Here is a 20,021-nt window from a genome sequence, read left to right as displayed (position 1 = left end):
TAGACTTGCAGAATTGGTAATCCATCTCTAGACTATATTACAAATAAGTAAAGCATCCTATTGACCAAATTACTCAACTTTATAGATAATTATATCTACACTCACCGGCCACTTTATTAGGTACACCATGCTAGTAACGGGTTGGACCCCCTTTTGCCTTCAGAACTGCCTCAATTCTTTGTGGCATAGATACAACAAGGTGCTGGAAGCATTCCTCAGAGATTTTGCTCCATATTGACATGATGGCATCACACAGTTGCAGTCGCAGATTTGTCGGCTGCACATCCATGATACGAATCTTCCGTTCCACCACATCCCAAAGATGCTCCTCTATTGGATTGAGATCTGGTGACTGTGGAGGCCATTGGAGTACAGTGAACTCATTGTCATGTTCAAGAAACCAGTCTGAGATGATTCCAGCTTTATGACATGGCATTGCATTATCCTGCTGAAAGTAGCCATCAGATGTTGGGTACATTGTGGTCATAAAGGGATGGACATGGTCAGCAACAATACTCAGGTAGGCTTTGGCGTTGCAACGATGCTCAATTGGTACCAAGGGGCCCAAAGAGTGCCAAGAAAATATTCCCCACACCATGACACCACCACCACCAGCCTGAACCGTTACCGATACAAGGCAGGATGGATCCATGCTTTCATGTTGTTGACGCCAAATTCTGACCCTACCATCCGAATGTCGCAGCAGAAATCGAGACTCATCAGACCAGGCAACGTTTTTCCAATCTTCAATTGTCCAATTTCGATGAGCTTGTGCAAATTGTAGCCTCAGTTTCCTGTTCTTAGCTGAAAGGAGTGGCCCCCGGTGTGGTCTTCTGCTGCTGTAGCCCATCTGCCTCAAAGTTGGACGTACTGTGCGGCATTCAGAGATGCTCTTCTGGCTACCTTGGTTGTAACGGGTGGCTATTTGAGTCACTGTTGCCTTTCTATCAGCTCGAACCAGTCTGGCCATTCTCCTCTGACCTCTGGCATCAACAACGCATTTCCGCCCCCCACAGAACTGCCGCTCACTGGATGTTTTTTCTTTTTCGGACCATTCTCTGTAAACCCTAGAGATGGTTGTGCGTGAAAATCCCAGTAGATCAGCAGTTTCTGAAATACTCAGACCAGCCCTTCTGGCACCAACAACCGTGCCACGTTCAAAGGCACTCAAATCACCTTTCTTCCCCATACTGATGCTCGGTTTGAACTGCAGGAGATTGTCTTGACCATGTCTACATGCCTAAATGCACTGAGTTGCCGCCATGTGATTGGCTGATTAGAAATTAAGTGTTAACGAGCAGTTGGACAGGTGTACCTAATAAAGTGGCCGGTGAGTGTATACGTGAGTAGTAAGATGGTGGACATACACCTTAAGTGTGGAAGTGTTTCCACTCATGTTTGGGTTTCCTGCTTTCCCATGGACGGATATTTAAAGGGATCTCTTCCTCCTCTTCTTCTAGTTGTAGACTACCCGAGGATAATCTAACTCTCGCCATGGGATGTCTTACGTTTTTCCCAAATACAGCATAGTAGTATGGGTTTATGATCTCTGATTCAGAGTCACTTGATTCGGTCCCACTATATACATATCGTTCTGTGACTTGTGGACCTTTCTTTGAAGTGGATGGTGGTGGAGGAGGAGGAGGTGGTAATGGTGGAGGAGGAAGTGGTAGTGGGGTAAGCTGATGGGGTAGTGGGTTTTTTGAGACGCTAGATGTTCGGGTTAGTATAGGATAAGGACCAAGAGGTCTAAATTCTGTACCATGGGGAAAACCTTCTGATTTCATGTCTGAATGACTCCAAGATCTCTTAGGATAAAGGTCTTCATTGTCTTCCGCTCTTGGCAATGGAGTATCGGCCTGGGATCCCATGCCCGAACTAGTTTTGCAACTGGTCCGAGGGTAAACGGGTTGGTGATACTCCTTTAACCTTCTTGCACTTGGACTTCTGTCTGCTGATTGTCCCGGGAAAAGCTTAGACTGACTTGTAAGTCGAATAATTTCCTCCACCACTGCCGATGTTTGAGCTGGTATTGGCGATATGCCATCGGTGTAACAGTATATGTTCGGAGGGCCTTTGTAGTACTTGTGTCTGGCTGAAGAAGACCCAGCACCCATATCGATATATGTCCTTGGCGATGCAGGAACCGTCTCCCTCATGCTGCCCTCAGAAGAACTTTTACGATTCCCAGAAAAGTGGTTACTTTCCTCATAACAAGACAAGGGTCTCCGGTGTGAACGTCGTTGAGACAACCCACTGGCGATGTCCCCGTAGCTACACCCAGGGAATGAAGAACTGCTTTTTGATTGTTGCATCTCTTCGGGTTTGGAGCGCTCCATCTCAGATGTAAAAATGACTTCAATGGCGGAGTTCCTTCTGTTCCTATCTCCAAGGTGGTCCCAACTCACACTGTTGACGCTTCTAGAGCACGGTCTGCTGGTGTAGACGAGGCACAAGTCGTTGGGCTGAAGGACAGATAGATAGTCAACGGGACATAGTTAACCATATTGTCTAAAAATTGTACCAAATTTATCAAAGTGGTTCATGTTTTAGGATTAGGGTTGAGCCGATCTTGAGATTTCAGGATCAATTTTAAAATCCGATTTCCGATCATTTTCCAGCTGATCCTGATTGTGAAATTTGCTCGATTGCCAATCGGGATCCGATCTTTTCCGAACGCTCAACCCCATTAATGATATATACATGAGTAGGGTTGAGCCGATCTTGAGATAACCTCCAACCTTGATCCTGCTGGAAAAGACCGGGATCGAAATTCCAATTGCGATCATGAAATTTACTCGATCTCCGATCTTTTCCGATCCCGATTGCACAACCCTATTTAGGATAGGTTTAGCTGTACCAAATTTGTTAGTCACTTTTCCTTATCCCACCTCTCCTGGCTTACTGTAGGGAAATATTTTGCCCCAAAATTTGATGTATCTTAAAGGGGTTGTGCCCTTAAGGATTCATAGCCTCTACTCACAGGATAGGCACCTAATCCCTTGGGTCCGAATACCAGGTCCCCCAGCAATCAGGAGAAAATCCCCCTTCGCCACCTTGTGAATGAATCTCTAGTCCCATGGGGCTGATAGGCCTTGTCGCGGGGCGATGCCGTAGATTACAGTCCCAACAGCCCCATGGAAGAGCATGAAGCGCCAGTCTGGTGTAATGTAGTCTGGTGTCCTAGGTTTTTTTTTTTTTTTTTAGAAAGGCCTTTGGACCCCCTGAAGCTCCAGGGCTTGGTCGCTCCCACTACCTCTGCATTCCCCATAGCTACATATATTACCTGTTTTGCCACTTCGGTCAGGAGGTCGGGGGACGATCTACATTGTCTTTCATGGAGATTTGCTTGCAAGTGTTTTCTGTAATGACAATAGAAGATCATGTTGTAAAGTGGGCGACTAGTGACCCAATGTACAAGTTACTCGATATGTCACATCACCTTTCAAAGGGAAGATTCTTTGCTTTTCCTTTCGTCCAGGAATCCAGGAGCTGCTTTTGGGTTCTTCCACTAATAACATCAGTAAGTGGAAATATATGAGAGCGAGCCTGGTCTTTGGCTCTGTATACTACACCTATATATAAGCGCATCTGTTTTTGCAAATCTAGTCACTGGTGCACTAAATATTTCCATACCTGTATCTGAAGTTTGAGCCTTTGCTGCAGAGGAATGGTTTTGCCTTCAGTTTGGGTTCTTCAGACAGACGAAAGAAGGCGTGATACTCTACACAAGTCTTCCAGAAAGCTTTACAGGCATCTCGACTTACCATGGTGAACTCTAAAGTGTCTTTGCACAAGGTCTGCAAAAGACATTGAACTATCATAACACATGAAAATACGGACGTGAGCCCAGATCGAAAGACGACTGCAGTGAAATGGACTGTCCTGCTTTTCTATTGTGGATTGTAGGTAATAATTACATTCTTGTTGTGGTAGAATATAATAACTTTCTGTTTGTGCTGCAGTGTAAAGTAAGAGGGAGGGATAGTGGAGCAGTCAGAGCCTTTGGATTTCAGACAAACTAAAATAAACATCTCTTGCAGCCAAACCCTATATAATTTTTTTTTTTATAGCTTTACTGTATAGACTGGGACTGAAGGAGCAGAGTCATCTCATTTTCCAGGTAATCACAGTTCTTTTCTATCTATCTCCCATTGATGAGGTTTGTACTAAAATATCAGTATACGTAAAGCCAATGTTCTGGTGTAAAGCCATTAATAAATCACCCAAATACATTCCTTTTAACTCACATCAATATGTGGATGAAGTTTGATAAGGAAATTTTTCCTTTTGAAACTCAATTTCCTAATCGTGGCCCAGTTGAAGGTATTGATCTTGGTGTTTCCCTGTAACAGAAAAAAAGTGGATGAGATATTCAGTCTACAAAATATCCACCATCATAATAATCCATAGTCGACAGACATCGGCAGGCCCATAGCTGAATGACCCCAACAGGGCACTACTCATTGATTGTTAGTGTACAGCCTATGCGCCAGCCTGTGTATCCATATACAGGTCTCAGGTAAAGTTTCCATGCAGGTGAACCTTAGTCTGACACTGGAAACAAGAGTATAGAAAGCGATTCTGATAATATTGTAAGAATGTTGCATGTACTTTAACCCCTTCCCAACAGCCGCCATAATAGTACGGCAGATGTCAAGTGTTTAAATATGGCGGCCGCTCAAGAGTTGAGTGGCTGCCATAGCCACCGGGCCACCGGGTCTCTGCTGTTTCATACAGCAGAGACTTGGCACTAATGCCCAGGATCAGTGCCTGCATGGTTTTATGCTTGTGATATATAGCAGGAAGGCAGTAGTAACTGATCGCCATATACTTGCTATAACAGAAATAAACCCATAAAAAATAGCCCCTGGTGCTCTAGGATTGTAGTCTTTGGGTACTTATGTGTCCCACCAGGTCCGCACCAAAAAAAAAAAAAAAGATCCTGCAATGCTTGTGAATGGCACATTTTCATCAGGGCTGACTTGTAACCGCAATAGTAAATCTGTCCCATTATTCTCCAGGTTCTCCAACAGAGGGCAGCACACGGTAAAACATTCTGCACCTGGAGATAACATTTGCACCAGCTTACAGCACAAATACAACAGGGAATCTACTGAAGACTATGGAATGCCTTGTAGAGATGGGTCAGCGCTCGCCTGGAATTTTTGGAAATCTAAAAACAACACACAACTTTGACATAACAGCGAGATGTCCTTTGTCATTACTGCTGAACATTGGACTTACAGGTGATTTTCATTATTTTTAACCACTGACCCGTAAAACCAGAACCCCCATATGAGCCACCGCCAGGTTGATTTGCATGTTCTCTCCATCGATGGCCTGATGTGATCGGATTCCATACATGTCCAGCTTGCGTGCGATGTCGAGTAGCTGCATGTCTGATTCTGCCGGAGATTTCCCCCTGTAATACAAATAGCAATTTGTTGGTCAGGGTCTTCTGGGAAGGGGGGAGTCAGTTGGGGTCTTTGTCAAAAGTTCGCCATGGGGCTCTGCCATTCCCATCCCTAAATCATACCTCCCAACTTGCGTGCTGCGGCAAATTTAGCCCCGCCCACTTTTGTGTTGACTCCCCCACTCATTAATTTTTCATGTGCCCGCACACAGTATAATCCTCCTACAGTCACCTGTAAATTATATGTCCCCCCTCTATCTCTCCCCCAGTTTCATATACACCTTTCATCTGCCCCCAGTTTCATGTCCCCCCTCCATCTCTGCCCCCAGATTCATGTCCCCCCCCATCTCTGCCCTCAGTTTCCTGTCCCCCCATCTCTGCCTCCAGTTTCTTGTCCCCCAGATTCCTGTCCCCTCCATCTCTGCTCCCAGATTCATGTCCCCCCCATCTCTGCCCTCAGTTTCCTGTCCCCCCATCTCTGCCTCCAGTTTCTTGTCCCCCAGATTCATGTCCCCTCCTTCTCTGCCCCCAGATTTCTGTCCCCTCCATCTCTGCTCCCAGATTCATGTCCCCTCCTTCTCTGCCCCCAGTTTTATGTCCCCTCCATCTCTGCCCCCAGTTTCATGTCCCCTCCATCTCTGCCCCCAGTTTCATGTCCCCTCCATCTCTGCCCCCAGATTCATGTCCCCTCCATCTCTGCCCCCAGATTCATGTCCCTCCATCTCTGCCCCCAGTGTCATGCCGTCCTCTCCTTCATCTGCCCCCAGTTTCACATTACACTTACCTTCTCCTTCGTTCCCTCACCGCTCTCTGCGCGCCTCTCTCTCTCGCTGACACAGTTGTAGATGCGCTGTGACGTCATCACATTGCGTCTACAAGCCAGTAGCCGGTGGCAGCGGTGAAGCAAGGAGCTGACCTGTGTCAGCTCCTTGCTTTAGCCACGTATGTGTTCAACTCAGATCTGCGTCCCCTGGACGCAGATCTGAGTTGAAATCAGGACATACCTCCCTCCATCCGGGACCGCGGGACACGTCACCGAAATCGTGAATGTCCCACGGAAATCGGGACAGTTGGGAGGTATGCCCTAAGTTGCGCCACTGGGAGACACAATAGTGACGGCTGCTATTATGGTTTGCAGACCACAAGACCTAGCCCAGTAGTAATCCTTTATCTCATATACCCTGGGAATTTACTTACATATGGCGCTGGTAATACTTGAGGATCTTGTTGTCCAGATATTCCTGATTTGGCAGGTATTGATTCTGTTCCAGGTGTTTTCTGGCCGTCTCTTCCTCGTAATCGCCCAACTCGGCTGCAACGAAATAAAATACTCGATCTTTTTACCCATCACTCAATGGCTCCTATAGGTAACTGTCCGATTCACGTCTATCAGTTTATAGGGCTACAGCGGCCCAACACAAGATGAAATGCAGATTAGTCAATGCAGAATAATGCAGAACATAAATTTGCTATCGAAGCTTTGCCTTGGCGAGTATTGTCCCGTCTTACATGCTTTGTAACCTATGTGACCCCAATAATAATATCCCGAGGTGATAATACTTACTACGAGGGACAAATATAATTTAGCATGCAAATTCTCGCAGGTACATCACCCGGCCGTCTCAGCGAGACAGTATTTTACTTACCCTGAAGTACATAAGAAGTCATCAAGGCTCCGCTATTATCGTTACAAGGTAATCTCCCGGAAGCCAAATCCTTTTTAATTTGTAGAGCGAACAGATACCTGCAAATTGACCAACATTAGTAGACATAGATGTAATATCGGAATGGGGTGCAAGCCAATATTTAAGTTAGTAAAATACCCACCCTGGGACCACTTGTAACTGGGGACCCCTTTTGGGTAGAGTTATTACAAGCCAGGATTGATTCCAAAAATACCCCATTCTAGAATTAGACGGGGTTCCCAATTCATCTCCATATACAGAACCTGTTACTCTGCAAGACCCACCCCCTATACATTAGGTAAAGTCTATTGATTTCAATGGATGCTGCCAGGATCTCTGGGGGTCTCCTTTAACATGAGCTGAACCGAGCATCTAATATGTCATATATTCCGTATATCTACAGTAGGTATAATGGCCGGAGTCCACGGACAGTAGAATTATTACCTTGTCAATTCTCCCCGCAGCTGCCCGGGGTCCACTGGGAAGAATTTCACCAGGAATCTGAATATCGTCTCTTTAGGGTCTTAAAAAAGAACAAAATGACAAATCCATACGTGCCTCTCCATTATAGCCAGCAGTAAAGACTACATTGGATGCCACATTTGGATAGGTGGTGGTCGGACACCCATACAATAAGGTAATTTTTTTAGTGAATTTTTTTTCATTATTTCTTAGCAATTTTTTTTTTTTTTAATTTATTTTTAAGAGACTGGACATCCCCTTTAACAGCACCAGATCCAGATGTGATATAAAACATAGCTTTATATGACATAAGCAATTGTATAACAGCGTGAACAGATTTGTGGAGATCCGTCTTCGGACTTACTTTTCACCTGCTTGCTTATTGGTTTTAGAAGTCCCAGCCAAACCTTGTAAGGACAAAATGTAATAAAAATTAATATAATTTCATCTTCTGACGTCTAACATTAAATAGAGTACAATGTAATATCAGTCCTAGCGGTATCATAATGTGTGGAGACGCTTTTTTTGGGGAACACAGGGGTCAGTTCATTTATAAATTTGCAGGAGGTGTAACAGAGGGACGGCACCAAACAGGCTTAACACACATCGACCATGAAAATAAACGTACCAAGAAGGAGTTGTTGCAATGAGATGAACTCGTGGGGTTGTGGCTTAAATGTTCCAAATTGTATCAAAAATTTTAGATTCAAATTCTGGGTCAAAGTAACTAATCGATGGTATAAAGTCAGACTAGGTAAAGTAGTGTCTACAGAAATCCCTTTCTTATCGTACAGTCCATATTTTGGATGTTTGTTCCTCAATCACGCAAAAACAGCTGAACGGATTTGCATGAAATTTGCCGCATACATAGATAGGAACCCCGATTAAAACATAGGCTACTCTTTATCCCGGTAAAGGACGTCACTACACGACCGCAGTGAAGCAATTTAGGTTCACACAACACTAAAGGACCTGTGATGACGTCATCACAGGTCCTTGAGCCATTCTCAGATAGGCTCATGCTAGGCAGTGGGCGGAGCTAAACGCTATTTTGTGGGCAGAGCTATATAGGATGAAGCTGGACAGTGTGAAAGCTGAAGAAAATGGAGTCTCATGGAAGATCAGGAGACTACAGAACATGCAGGCTGTGTGTGGGCAAGAGGAGTATATCGGGTGTAGAGTTTCAGTGAGTACGACAGGGAATGTGTTGTTCTGCCTCTGAGGGGGGAGGGGGGAGAACTTTGGCACATTTTAGCAACATCCGTTCAGCCCTTTGTAACACAGAAGCTGCTCAGTCACATAACCAAACCCCTGTAATCACAATTGCCCGATGTAGCAGAGTTTAGGCAGCGCTGTAGCACACCTCTGTAGGTTCTCCATATGCAAACATGTACATACAGCTGGGTATCCTACGCATATGCAGCGATGTAGTAGAGCTAAGACACGGGAGCAGGCTGATCGAACCGTGGCAAATTTCTGCAACAGCCGTTCATCCGTTTCCAACACAGAAGCTGCTCAGACACTGACATAAGAACACCCCTACAATCCAAATGGCCAGACGTAGCAGAGCTTAGGCAGCACTGTAGCATAGCTGAGTACGCTCTCCATATGCAGAGATGTACATACAACTGAGTATGCTGCACATATGCTGCGATGTAGCAGAGCCGAGACGCGGGAGCAGGCGGATCATCCATAACAGCAATTGGCTAAATATAAGCGGCTCAGCGCCAACACCAACCTGCAGACGAAGTCGCGGGCAGATGCTAGTCGGATATAAAGGCAACCCGCCATAAGTAAAGACAGAAGATCCGGGACTTACTTGGTAGCCGGTGTTATTCTTGAATTCCAACCCAAAGTATTCCTTCTCGGTCAGGTTCAGATGACTGCAGCTCATATTGAACAATTCTTTCCCAGGAGCTTTTTGCTGAAGGATAAAACAACGTATTGATAGATGTCCTGCAACTTACGGTACTTCTCAACACTTGTTCGGAAACCCATGAGGAACATCTGTCTGTCATGTCCGTGCGCATTCTCCAATATCCTATTACACAAACTGCTCACCCATTAGAGGAATATTAGAGTCGAGACCACTTTGAAGAATGGAGGTGAAGTCCTGACCAGCCCCATCACATTCCCTGTTGGGTGGTGAGAATGTGAGCAGGACTCCCCTCTACAGAGGAACCGAATGGTTAGAAATGAGGAGGTGGGACATTGGCCCTCAGGTAGCAAAACTCACCACCATAATGGACATCCTATCATAAGTTGGACCTGTGAGAGCATACTTGCATTATGCCACTATGGGACATAATACTGTGTGCAGGAGCCACTATGGGACATAATACTGTGTGCAGGGGCCACTATGGGACATAATACTGTGTGCAGGGGCCACTATGGGGGATAATACTGTGTGCAGGGGCCACTATGGGACATAATACTGTGTGCAGGGGCCACTATGGGGGATAATACTGTGTGCAGGGGCCACTATGGGGGATAATACTGTGTGCAGGGGCCACTATGGGGTATAATACTGTGTGCAGGGGCCACTATGGGGGATAATTCTGTGTGCAGGGGCCACTATGGGGCATAATACTGTGTGCAGGGGCCACTATGGGGCATAATACTGTGTGTGCAGGGGCCACTATGGGACATAATACCGTGTGCAGGGGCCACTATGGGACATAATACTGTGTGCAGGGGCCACTATGGGGGATAATACTGTGTGCAGGGGCCACTATGGGACATAATACTGTGTGCAGGGGCCACTATGGGGGATAATACTGTGTGCAGGGGCCACTATGGGACATAATACTGTGTGCAGGGGCCACTATGGGGCATAATACTGTGTGTGCAGGGGCCACTATGGGACATAATACCGTGTGCAGGGGCCACTATGGGGCATAATACTGTGTGCAGGGGCCACTATGGGACATAATACTGTGTGCATGGGCCACTATGGGGCATAATACTGTGTGCAGGGGCCACTATGGGGCATAATACTGTGTGTGCAAGGGCCACTATGGGACATAATACCGTGTGCAGGGGCCACTATGGGACATAATACTGTGTGCAGGGGCCACTATGGGGCATAATACTGTGTGCAGGGGTCACTATGGGGGATAATACTGTGTGCAGGGACCACTATGGGGCATAATACTGTGTGCAGGGGCCACTATGGGGGATAATACTGTGTGCAGGGGCCACTATGGGGCATAATACTGTGTACAGGGGCCACTATGGGGTATAATACTGTGTGCAGGGGCCACTATGGGACATAATACTGTGTGCAGGGTCCACTATGGGACATAATACTGTGTGCAGGGGCCACTATGGGACATAATACTGTGTGCAGGGGCCACTATGGGACATAATACTGTGTGCAGGGGCCACTATGGGGGATAATACTGTGTGTAGGGGCCACTATGGGACATAATACTGTGTGCAGGGGCCATTATGGGGTATAATACTGTGTGCAGGGGCCACTATGGGACATAATACTGTGTACAGGGGCCACTATGGGGGATAATACTGTGTGCAGGGGCCACTATGGGACATAATACTGTGTGCAGGGGCCACTATGGGGGATAATACTGTGTGCAGGGGCCACTATGGGACATAATACTGTGTGCAGGGGCCACTATGGGACATAATACTGTGTGCATGGGCCACTATGGGGGATAATACTGTGTGCAGGGGCCACTATGGGGGATAATACTGTGTGCAGGGGCCACTATGGGGTATAATACTGTGTGCAGGGGCCACTATGGGGGATAATACTGTGTGCAGGGGCCACTATGGGACATAATACTGTGTGCAGGGGCCACTATGGGGCATAATACTGTGTGCAGGGGCCACTATGGGGCATAATACTGTGTGCAGGGGCCACTATGGGGCATAATACTGTGTGCAGGAGTCACTATGGGGGATAATACTGTGTGCAGGGGCCACTATGGGGCATAATACTGTGTGCAGGGGCCAGTATGGGACATAATACTGTGTGCAGGGGCCACTATGGGGTATAATACTGTGTGCAGGAGTCACTATGGGGGATAATACTGTGTGCAGGGGCCACTATGGGGGATAATACTGTGTGCAGGGGCCACTATGGGGGATAATACTGTGTGCAGGGGCCACTATGGAGCAGAATAGTGTGTGCAGGAATGCATGGGGAGGGGCAGTTGGTCATTTGGGGTCCTCGGGGGGGAACACCTATGTGAAAAATTCGCCATGGGGTCCTGCCATTTCTAGTTACATCATTGGTTTCTAGAACAGTATAGTTAATCCATTCCCTCTCATCAGCAAACTATGACATCACGGTGATCTTCTAGGTAATGCTCAGTGCAATGTAATACGTTGCTGCATTCATGCCACAGATACAGCAGCTGTGTAATACAGCCGAGACCTGGGATTAGCGACCGGAGTCAGAAAATACTCAATAGCGACCACGGCATCTGGGTGGTTTGGGGGGTGGTTACCATAGAAGCCAGGACAACAGTCCCCACCTCTTTGCCTGGTTAGGGGTGCAAGTCACACATCCCAAGACTTGGCTATCACATCATATGTATAAGATGACTTATAAAACGGGACACCTCGGAGGGTCTTACAAATCTGCTTTTATATACCCACCCAACAACTATTCTCAGTTTCAGAATTGCTATTAAATGCAGAAGTCGGATCAATTGTCAAATAATAGAGAGATAAAGCAATGGAGCCGGTATAATGCTAATGTGACGGGATTCTGGAATTAGCATGTGATGAATGAAAACTTGAATTCCATTGTCTCCTAGGACGGGCGAGATACATCGGGGTGAAGAGCCGAGCTGTTTGTTGGTATAATGAGCATAACAAGTTTCCAAAAATCAAGAGCTGTTGGATAAAATTACTAGGCTTTGTGCGAGCGGCTTCTCCAGTGACAGGGTAATGGTAGCTTGCCGCGCACAGTCATGCGAGTTCCTGTCTTTCTTAAGAAGGTCTCGTGTAATTAAAACAATTAAAACCCTCTCCAATTTAGCATTTCATTCGCTGCGTTCTGCTGGTATCTGGGCAAAGAGAAGACATTGCCAACCAAGATCTGCAAAAAAAAATACTCAGAGGCTAAAGGCGACTTGTTTGGCTCGTCCATCTTTTTATGATTTTAGTATTGCTTTTCTTAAAGGAGCGTTTCCTGCTTCGTAAAATAAGTTGTATACACTGTATAGTGACGGATTGCAGTGGGGCATAATACTGTGTGCAGGGGCCACTATGGGACATAATACTGTGTGGAGGGGTCACTATGGGACATAATACTGTGTGCAGGGGCCACTATGGGACATAATACTGTGTGCAGGGGCCACTATGGGACATAATACTGTGTGCAGGGGTCACTATGGGACATAATACTGTGTGCAGGGGCCACTATGGGGCATAATACTGTGTGCAGGGGTCACTATGGGACATAATACTGTGTGCAGGGGCCACTATGGGGCATAATACTGTGTGCAGGGGCCACTATGGGACATAATACTGTGTGCAGGGGCCACTATGGGACATAATACTGTGTGCAGGGGTCACTATGGGACATAATACTGTGTGCAGGGGCCACTATGGGGCATAATACTGTGTGCAGGGGTCACTATGGGACATAATACTGTGTGCAGGGGCCACTATGGGGCATAATACTGTGTGCAGGGGCCACTATGGGACATAATACTGTGTGCAGGGGCCACTATGGGGGATAATACTGTGTGCATGGGCCACTATGGGGCATAATACTGTGTGCAGGGGCCACTATGGGGGATAATACTGTGTGCAGGGGCCACTATGGGACATAATACTGTGTGCAGGGGTCACTATGGGACATAATACTGTGTGCAGGGGCCACTATGGGACATAATACTGTGTGCAGGGACCACTATGGGACATAATACTGTGTGCAGGGACCACTATGGGACATAATACTGTGTGCAGGGGCCACTATGGGGGATAATACTGTGTGCATGGGCCACTATGGGGCATAATACTGTGTGCAGGGGCCACTATGGGGGATAATACTGTGTGCAGGGGCCACTATGGGACATAATACTGTGTGCAGGGGCCACTATGGGACATAATACTGTGTGCAGGGGCCACTATGGGGCATAATACTGAGTGCAGGAGCCACTATGGGGGATAATACTGTGTGCAGGGGTCACTATGGGACATAATACTGTGTGCAGGGGCCACTATGGGGCATAATACTGTGTACAGGGGCCAGTATGGGGTATAATACTGTGTGCAGGGGCCACTATGGGACATAATACTGTGTGCAGGGGTCACTATGGGGGATAATACTGTGTGCAGGGGCCACTATGGGACATAATACTGTGTGCAGGGGCCACTATGGGGCATAATACTGTGTGCAGGGGCCACTATGGGGTATAATACTGTGTGCAGGGGCCACTATGGGACATAATACTGTGTGCAGGGGCCACTATGGGACATAATACTGTGTGCAGGGGCCACTATGGGGCATAATACTGTGCGCAGGGGCCACTATGGGGCATAATACTGTGTGCAGGGGCCACTATGGGGCATAATACTGTGCGCAGGGGCCACTATGGGGCATAATACTGTGTGCAGGGGCCACTATGGGGCATAATACTGTGCGCAGGGGCCACTATGGGGCATAATACTGTGCGCAGGGGCCACTATGGGGCATAATACTGTGTGCAGGGGCTACTATGGGGACATAATACTGTGTGCAGGGGCCACTATGGGGGATAATACTGTGTGCAGGGGCCACTATGGGGTATAATACTGTGTGCAGGGGCCACTATGGGGTATAATACTGTGTGCAGGGGCCACTATGGGACATAATACTGTGTGCAGGGGCCACTATGGGACATAATACTGTGCGCAGGGGCCACTATGGGGCATAATACTGTGCGCAGGGGCCACTATGGGGCATAATACTGTGTGCAGGGGCCACTATGGGGCATAATACTGTGCGCAGGGGCCACTATGGGACATAATACTGTGCGCAGGGGCCACTATGGGGCATAATACTGTGCGCAGGGGCCACTATGGGGCATAATACTGTGTGCAGGGGCTACTATGGGGACATAATACTGTGTTCAGGGGCCACTATGGGGGATAATACTGTGTGCAGGGGCCACTATGGGGTATAATACTGTGTGCAGGGGCCACTATGGGGCATAATACTGTGTGCAGGGGCCACTATGGGGGATAATACTGTGTGCAGGGGCCACTATGGGGCATAATACTGTGTGCAGGGGCTACTATGGGGCATAATACTGTGTGCAGGGGCCACTATGGGACATAATACTGTGTGCAGGGGCCACTATGGGGCATAATACTGTGCGCAGGGGCCACTATGGGGCATAATACTGTGTGCAGGGGCTACTATGGGGCATAATACTGTGTGCAGGGGCCACTATGGGACATAATACTGTGTGCAGGGGCCACTATGGGACATAATACTGTGTGCAGGGGCCACTGAGGGACATAATACTGTATGCAGGAGCCACTATGGGGGACATAATACTGTGTGCAGGGGCTCAGCTTCTCTCCTCCATCTTATAACCCAATTCCATTTTTATTGGATCCACCATGGCAGATCTCATTAGGTTTTTTATGATGCACGAGGATCAATTTTTCCCAGATAGGTTTCCATTCCATATAGGGTACAGATACTGGATAATATGGGGTACAGATACTGGATAATATGGGGCGCAGATACTGGATAATATGGGGCGCAGATACTGGATAATATGGGGCGCAGATACTGGATAATATGGGGCGCAGATACTGGATAATATGGGGCGCAGATACTGGATAATATGGGGCGCAGATGCTGGATAATATGGGGCGCAGATGCTGGATAATATGGGGCGCAGATGCTGGATAATATGGGGCGCAGATGCTGGATAATATGGGGCGCAGATACTGGATAATATGGGGCGCAGATACTGGATAATATGGGGCGCAGATACTGGATAATATGGGGCGCAGATACTGGATAATATGGGGCGCAGATACTGGATAATATGGGGCGCAGATACTGGATAATATGGGGCGCAGATACTGGATAATATGGGGCGCAGATGCTGGATAATATGGGGCGCAGATGCTGGATAATATGGGGCGCAGATGCTGGATAATATGGGGCGCAGATACTGGATAATATGGGGTGCAGATGCTGGATAATATGGGGCGCAGATGCTGGATAATATGGGGCGCAGATGCTGGATAATATGGGGCGCAGATACTGGATAATATGGGGTGCAGATACTGGATAATATGGGGCGCAGATACTGGATAATATGGGGCGCAGATGCTGGATAATATGGGGCGCAGATGCTGGATAATATGGGGCGCAGATGCTGGATAATATGGGGCGCAGATACTGGATAATATGGGGTGCAGATACTGGATAATATGGGGCGCAGATACTGGATAATATGGGGCGCAGATACTGGATAATATGGGGTGCAGATGCCGCTTTATACCTGCTCAAGAACAACCCTATAGGACTTGCGTGAACAGCGCAGAAGCTCATCTGCATTTCTAGAAACTGGATTTGCTACTTATCCTACATGAGACAGATTTCTAAATCTTGAGTCTAATATAAGACGTCTGACGTCATCCGTTAACCCCTTAGCGCAGTCTTCATGCACCAGACCCTGCGTGTTTGCTGCACATTTGTATCACAAATCAGTGAATGTCCAGGTGGACTCCCCAGGAGAAAATCCTGTGTTCACCGCTGATGTTGCCTTGAGCAATTCTCCCTTTTATCTCCCCTGAACTTATAGGCTTCATTCATGCTGTTCAGTGTCCTTCACCAAATGCATCAAATGCCTGCAAGTGAAGGGTCAGATGTGTTCATGCTGTGGAAGAATAACCCAAATGCAAAAGCCCTAATGGACCCATTAACTACAATAACATACTCCACCAATGGCTTGAGTTCAATGCAACGGAATATAGGTCTGCATCATATAGAAATAGGTGTATGTGTGTATGTGCATATGTGTGTATATATATATTATAGCAAGATTTCTATTAATCTACCAATGCCAATGCATATCAGATTATTCCTAGGTAATAGGGATGTATGGGAGCTGAATATGGGCATGATATAGGAGATTTACTTGCATTCCTAGGTAAAAAAAAACAAAAAAAACCACTGTATCTCAATGAGTTGTGACAAATGATCATTACATCCCTTATAATATCCTTAATATATCAACATCAAGTTTTGCTGTGGTTGTTCTTGCAATATCATCACGCCCCGCTGCATTATAATATCTCTTGTAACATTACATATGAGCAATACAAGCGTAAAGAGTTAACGACAAATTCAGCACCGCTACATCTGCATACTAAGAAGCAGCCGAAAGCCGCGTAGTTGTAGAATTTTGTAGAATATCCACATTTTCTTGCAGAAATGTATCCAAATGTATACAATAAATAATATATTGTATCTAAATCTATAAGTTACAAAATGTATCTAAATTTCTCTAATGATTGTTTAACACTTTGTAATACCTGGATTTAGGGTGGTGTTACGTGAACTGACCCAGAAATGTCACATTTCTCATGCCAATTTGCTAATAGATACAAGAGGTTTGCAATGGATAAATTCTTGCAGAAAGTGAAGGACGTATCGTTCCCTGCTGTGTTCATGGCTTCAGGTCTGGGATAATACGCAATAATGTATAAGCTATATATGAGATCACAGACTATCCATTGCATGTCCTATAATATTTGCTATAGGTGACATGGTGGTAAGTACTTACGTCCACGACAAAGGTCTTCTGAGAGTCATCCAGGAATTGGACTTTCAAGTGCAGCATCCTTGGCTGTAAGACGGAGTGTGACCTGCTTCCAAGAAGTGCAGCTGGTTGGAAGAATATGTAATGTCACAGGCTTATCTTCCGGCTCCCACTGAAGCAGCTCGCTGAGGATTTAGGATCCTGCATATAGAAAAGCATTGGCAAACAACAACTATTACTAGAGTCAATGGACTGGAGGCAATCTATGCAGTCTATAAATTGTAAGGAAAATCAGGGACAGGAGACCACCATTAAGATGCTGTTGATGGATCTGATATTTGGTGTGCTACCATGAGGACATGATGTTTTATTGGGCTTTGGGTCAGATTGACAACTGGTTTAGTAACAAGTCAACATCAACAGATACAAAGAATCTGTTCCCATATAGACAGGCCATTGTATTGGGGTTTCCTAACTTTTAATATACATATATACTACCTGACATGAGGAGAGAACAGAGGGTCATGGGTGTAAGTAGCATGGTAGCAGACATGGCAACGGTTATGGGGCCCATTAAAAAGAACCTTTAGGCAACATGTTATAAATCAGGGGATGAAGACATCGATGTAGTTTTCTAAAAGATTTGGTGTCATTTTTAGATTGAATTCTGAGTCTTCTTCACTTCCAGTGGGCAGACAGTTATGTAAGAATGGGCACTAATACATGGAAGGATGTCCATCACCGATAAGACCGCCCACTGGACTCCTAACAAGCCTACACAGGAATTCAAAAGCAATATTAAATATTGTATAATATATCAATCTGCTTTTCTCCTCCTGATCTAGAACATTCTGGCCACGGGTCTGCAAGATCAACTTGACAGGATCTCTTCATGATCCATAATAAGATCCGTAAACAGCAGTCATCAGTGCAAATATGTCCTGGCCAAATATGTGAAGATCTGATAAGAGGACCACAGTAGTACAAATGACCAAAGCGGTGGACACTCAAACCGTGACCCAGCTCAACCGATTCTCCAGATAGGTAAAGGGCCTCACCAGGACAATCCAACGGTAGGTGCACCATCGATATTCTCACGACTTTTCAGACTTTTGATATATACTTCGCACTCCCAAAAGTGGTCAAAGGGGAAATCACCATAACCCCACTTAGACCAAAGAGGACATGGCAGCTTTGTAATTTTAGCGCAATCGGGACACCTCTAGAATCTTCGTCAGAGTTTCTTCTACAAATGGTAACGTTCTTTGGAACTTTTTTTTCCCCATTTTTCTTGACCTGACATTGCTCCGATTTTGAATTGTTCCCCTTACGAAGGAATGCCCAGGGGGTAAAAGGTCAAATACAGCTTCATGTCCATCCTAGGGTGCCATACGGACATTTTGGCAAGTTTGGTCAGCACTGAACACCCTCTTGGTTATTACACTTGAGATATAAAATTCCCACGGAAAACTGGGTCAGATCCTACCACTGCTCCAACCTATTGGCCTAGAACTCCATGGGGGTCACAGTGATCTGCTGGGATATAGGTGCACTCTAATATGACTGTATTCAGATGTGAAGCCAGTGGGTGTCAGTTACCTGCTGTTGGTGCAGTGAAGTATAACAATTTCTGGTTCACTGTGTTCCAGACACTGTCCTGGCAGCTGTTGCTGCTGATTTCCCTTCTGCTTGCAGAGGTGGTGGAGCAATGAGACCGGGAGCGGGCCTTCTGGGCAGACATACAGCTGGCACCGACAGTGGCTTTATAGCAAGGGTCTAATTGCACCGAGATCCAGTGCTCATCACTCTGCTCCATGTCAGTGCTACACTTGTCACTATGTAACAATGCATGCATCCTCATCTCCGGACTGAAATATCAAGGCCCCCCTCTGCAACCAAAGGAAAACATCTCTTCTACCCCTGTCTAGGAGACTCATCATCTACCAACCCAGTTCCTCAGTTCCTCTTCCACCACCCCACATTAGTACTGGTGACCAAGTGGTGGAAGCTGTCCTTTGTCTTCCATCTCTCATTGCAAGAGTGTTTACTGTACAATATATATTAAAGGAATAAACATCAATGATGGTGCAGTGGTCCCTGCTGAGAAATTTGGTGGCCTCCTCAAAGGGCTTTAAAAGGTGATGATCCTCTAATAGGGCATTTCATACAACATATTGTGTCTATGGTTTGCTGCAAGTAATTCACCAGATTTTGCTGCTCCAGCATGTGCAATGCAAGCGTGGCATGTTGCATACGGTGCAAGTCCAGTTGCGCAAGTTCCATCGGTATCTTCTATCCTAGTGGTCCCTATGTCCGTTGTCTGAAGGACTAGAACAGCAGCCACCCTGACACTAATGATAACTATGCCTGACTGGGTAAATACCATATATATAATTTTTTTTAATATATATTTTTAAAAAGTAAATATCACAAACCCAAATAAAAGAATAAGAAAATTCTAAAGAAAAATGACGGAGCCCAGATTTCAGATACACAATGGAAGACAAAAACACTCGCTGTCATTAATACATATTTATTTCATATATATAAAAAAAATAAATTTACAAACGGGTGAATGGTTGGGTTGCTTTACAAAATGCCAAAACCAAGTATCCCTCAGATTTTCCAGACCTGTCTAAAGGTTTCAGATATCTTCATTTGCATTACACCGACTACCTGATCGAAAAAGATACAAGACAATGTCCATGTTTG

At 46.1% G+C, this 20,021-nt stretch overlaps 1 protein-coding gene across 1 annotated transcript; it reads right to left on the bottom strand.

Moving 5' to 3' along the window:
• Positions 1-1,363: 1,363 nt before the first annotated feature.
• On the bottom strand, positions 1,364-17,425 carry FRMD7 (FERM domain containing 7). Its single transcript, XM_075260462.1, has 12 exons — positions 17,334-17,425; positions 9,383-9,487; positions 7,928-7,970; positions 7,546-7,624; positions 7,063-7,160; positions 6,614-6,728; positions 5,278-5,425; positions 4,251-4,346; positions 3,637-3,800; positions 3,443-3,511; positions 3,287-3,362; positions 1,364-2,465 (listed from the first exon to the last, which is right to left on the bottom strand). The coding sequence occupies exons 1-12, from the start codon at positions 17,388-17,390 to the stop codon at positions 1,371-1,373; spliced, it is 2,145 nt and encodes a 714-aa protein (XP_075116563.1). The 5' UTR covers positions 17,391-17,425; the 3' UTR covers positions 1,364-1,370.
• Positions 17,426-20,021: the final 2,596 nt, after the last annotated feature.

The sequence above is a fragment of the Leptodactylus fuscus genome, chromosome 11, assembly GCF_031893055.1.
Source record: "Leptodactylus fuscus isolate aLepFus1 chromosome 11, aLepFus1.hap2, whole genome shotgun sequence".
In the NCBI taxonomy this organism is placed as follows: Eukaryota; Metazoa; Chordata; class Amphibia; order Anura; family Leptodactylidae; genus Leptodactylus; species Leptodactylus fuscus.
The sequence above is the reverse complement of the archived record's forward strand: the minus strand, read 5'-3'. Positions and strand labels throughout refer to the sequence as shown.

Excerpts from the sequence above, each read along its gene's own strand:
- FRMD7 (XM_075260462.1), bottom strand. The coding sequence starts at position 17,390 with ATGCTGCACTTGAAAGTCCAATTCCTGGATGACTCTCAGAAGACCTTT. Across the intron at positions 7,161-7,545 it reads CTGCGGGGAGAATTGACAAG|GTATCTGTTCGCTCTACAAA; the intron begins GTAATAATTCTA and ends GTCAATTTGCAG. Across the intron at positions 3,512-3,636 it reads GGCTCAAACTTCAGATACAG|TGGAAGAACCCAAAAGCAGC; the intron begins GTATGGAAATAT and ends TGATGTTATTAG.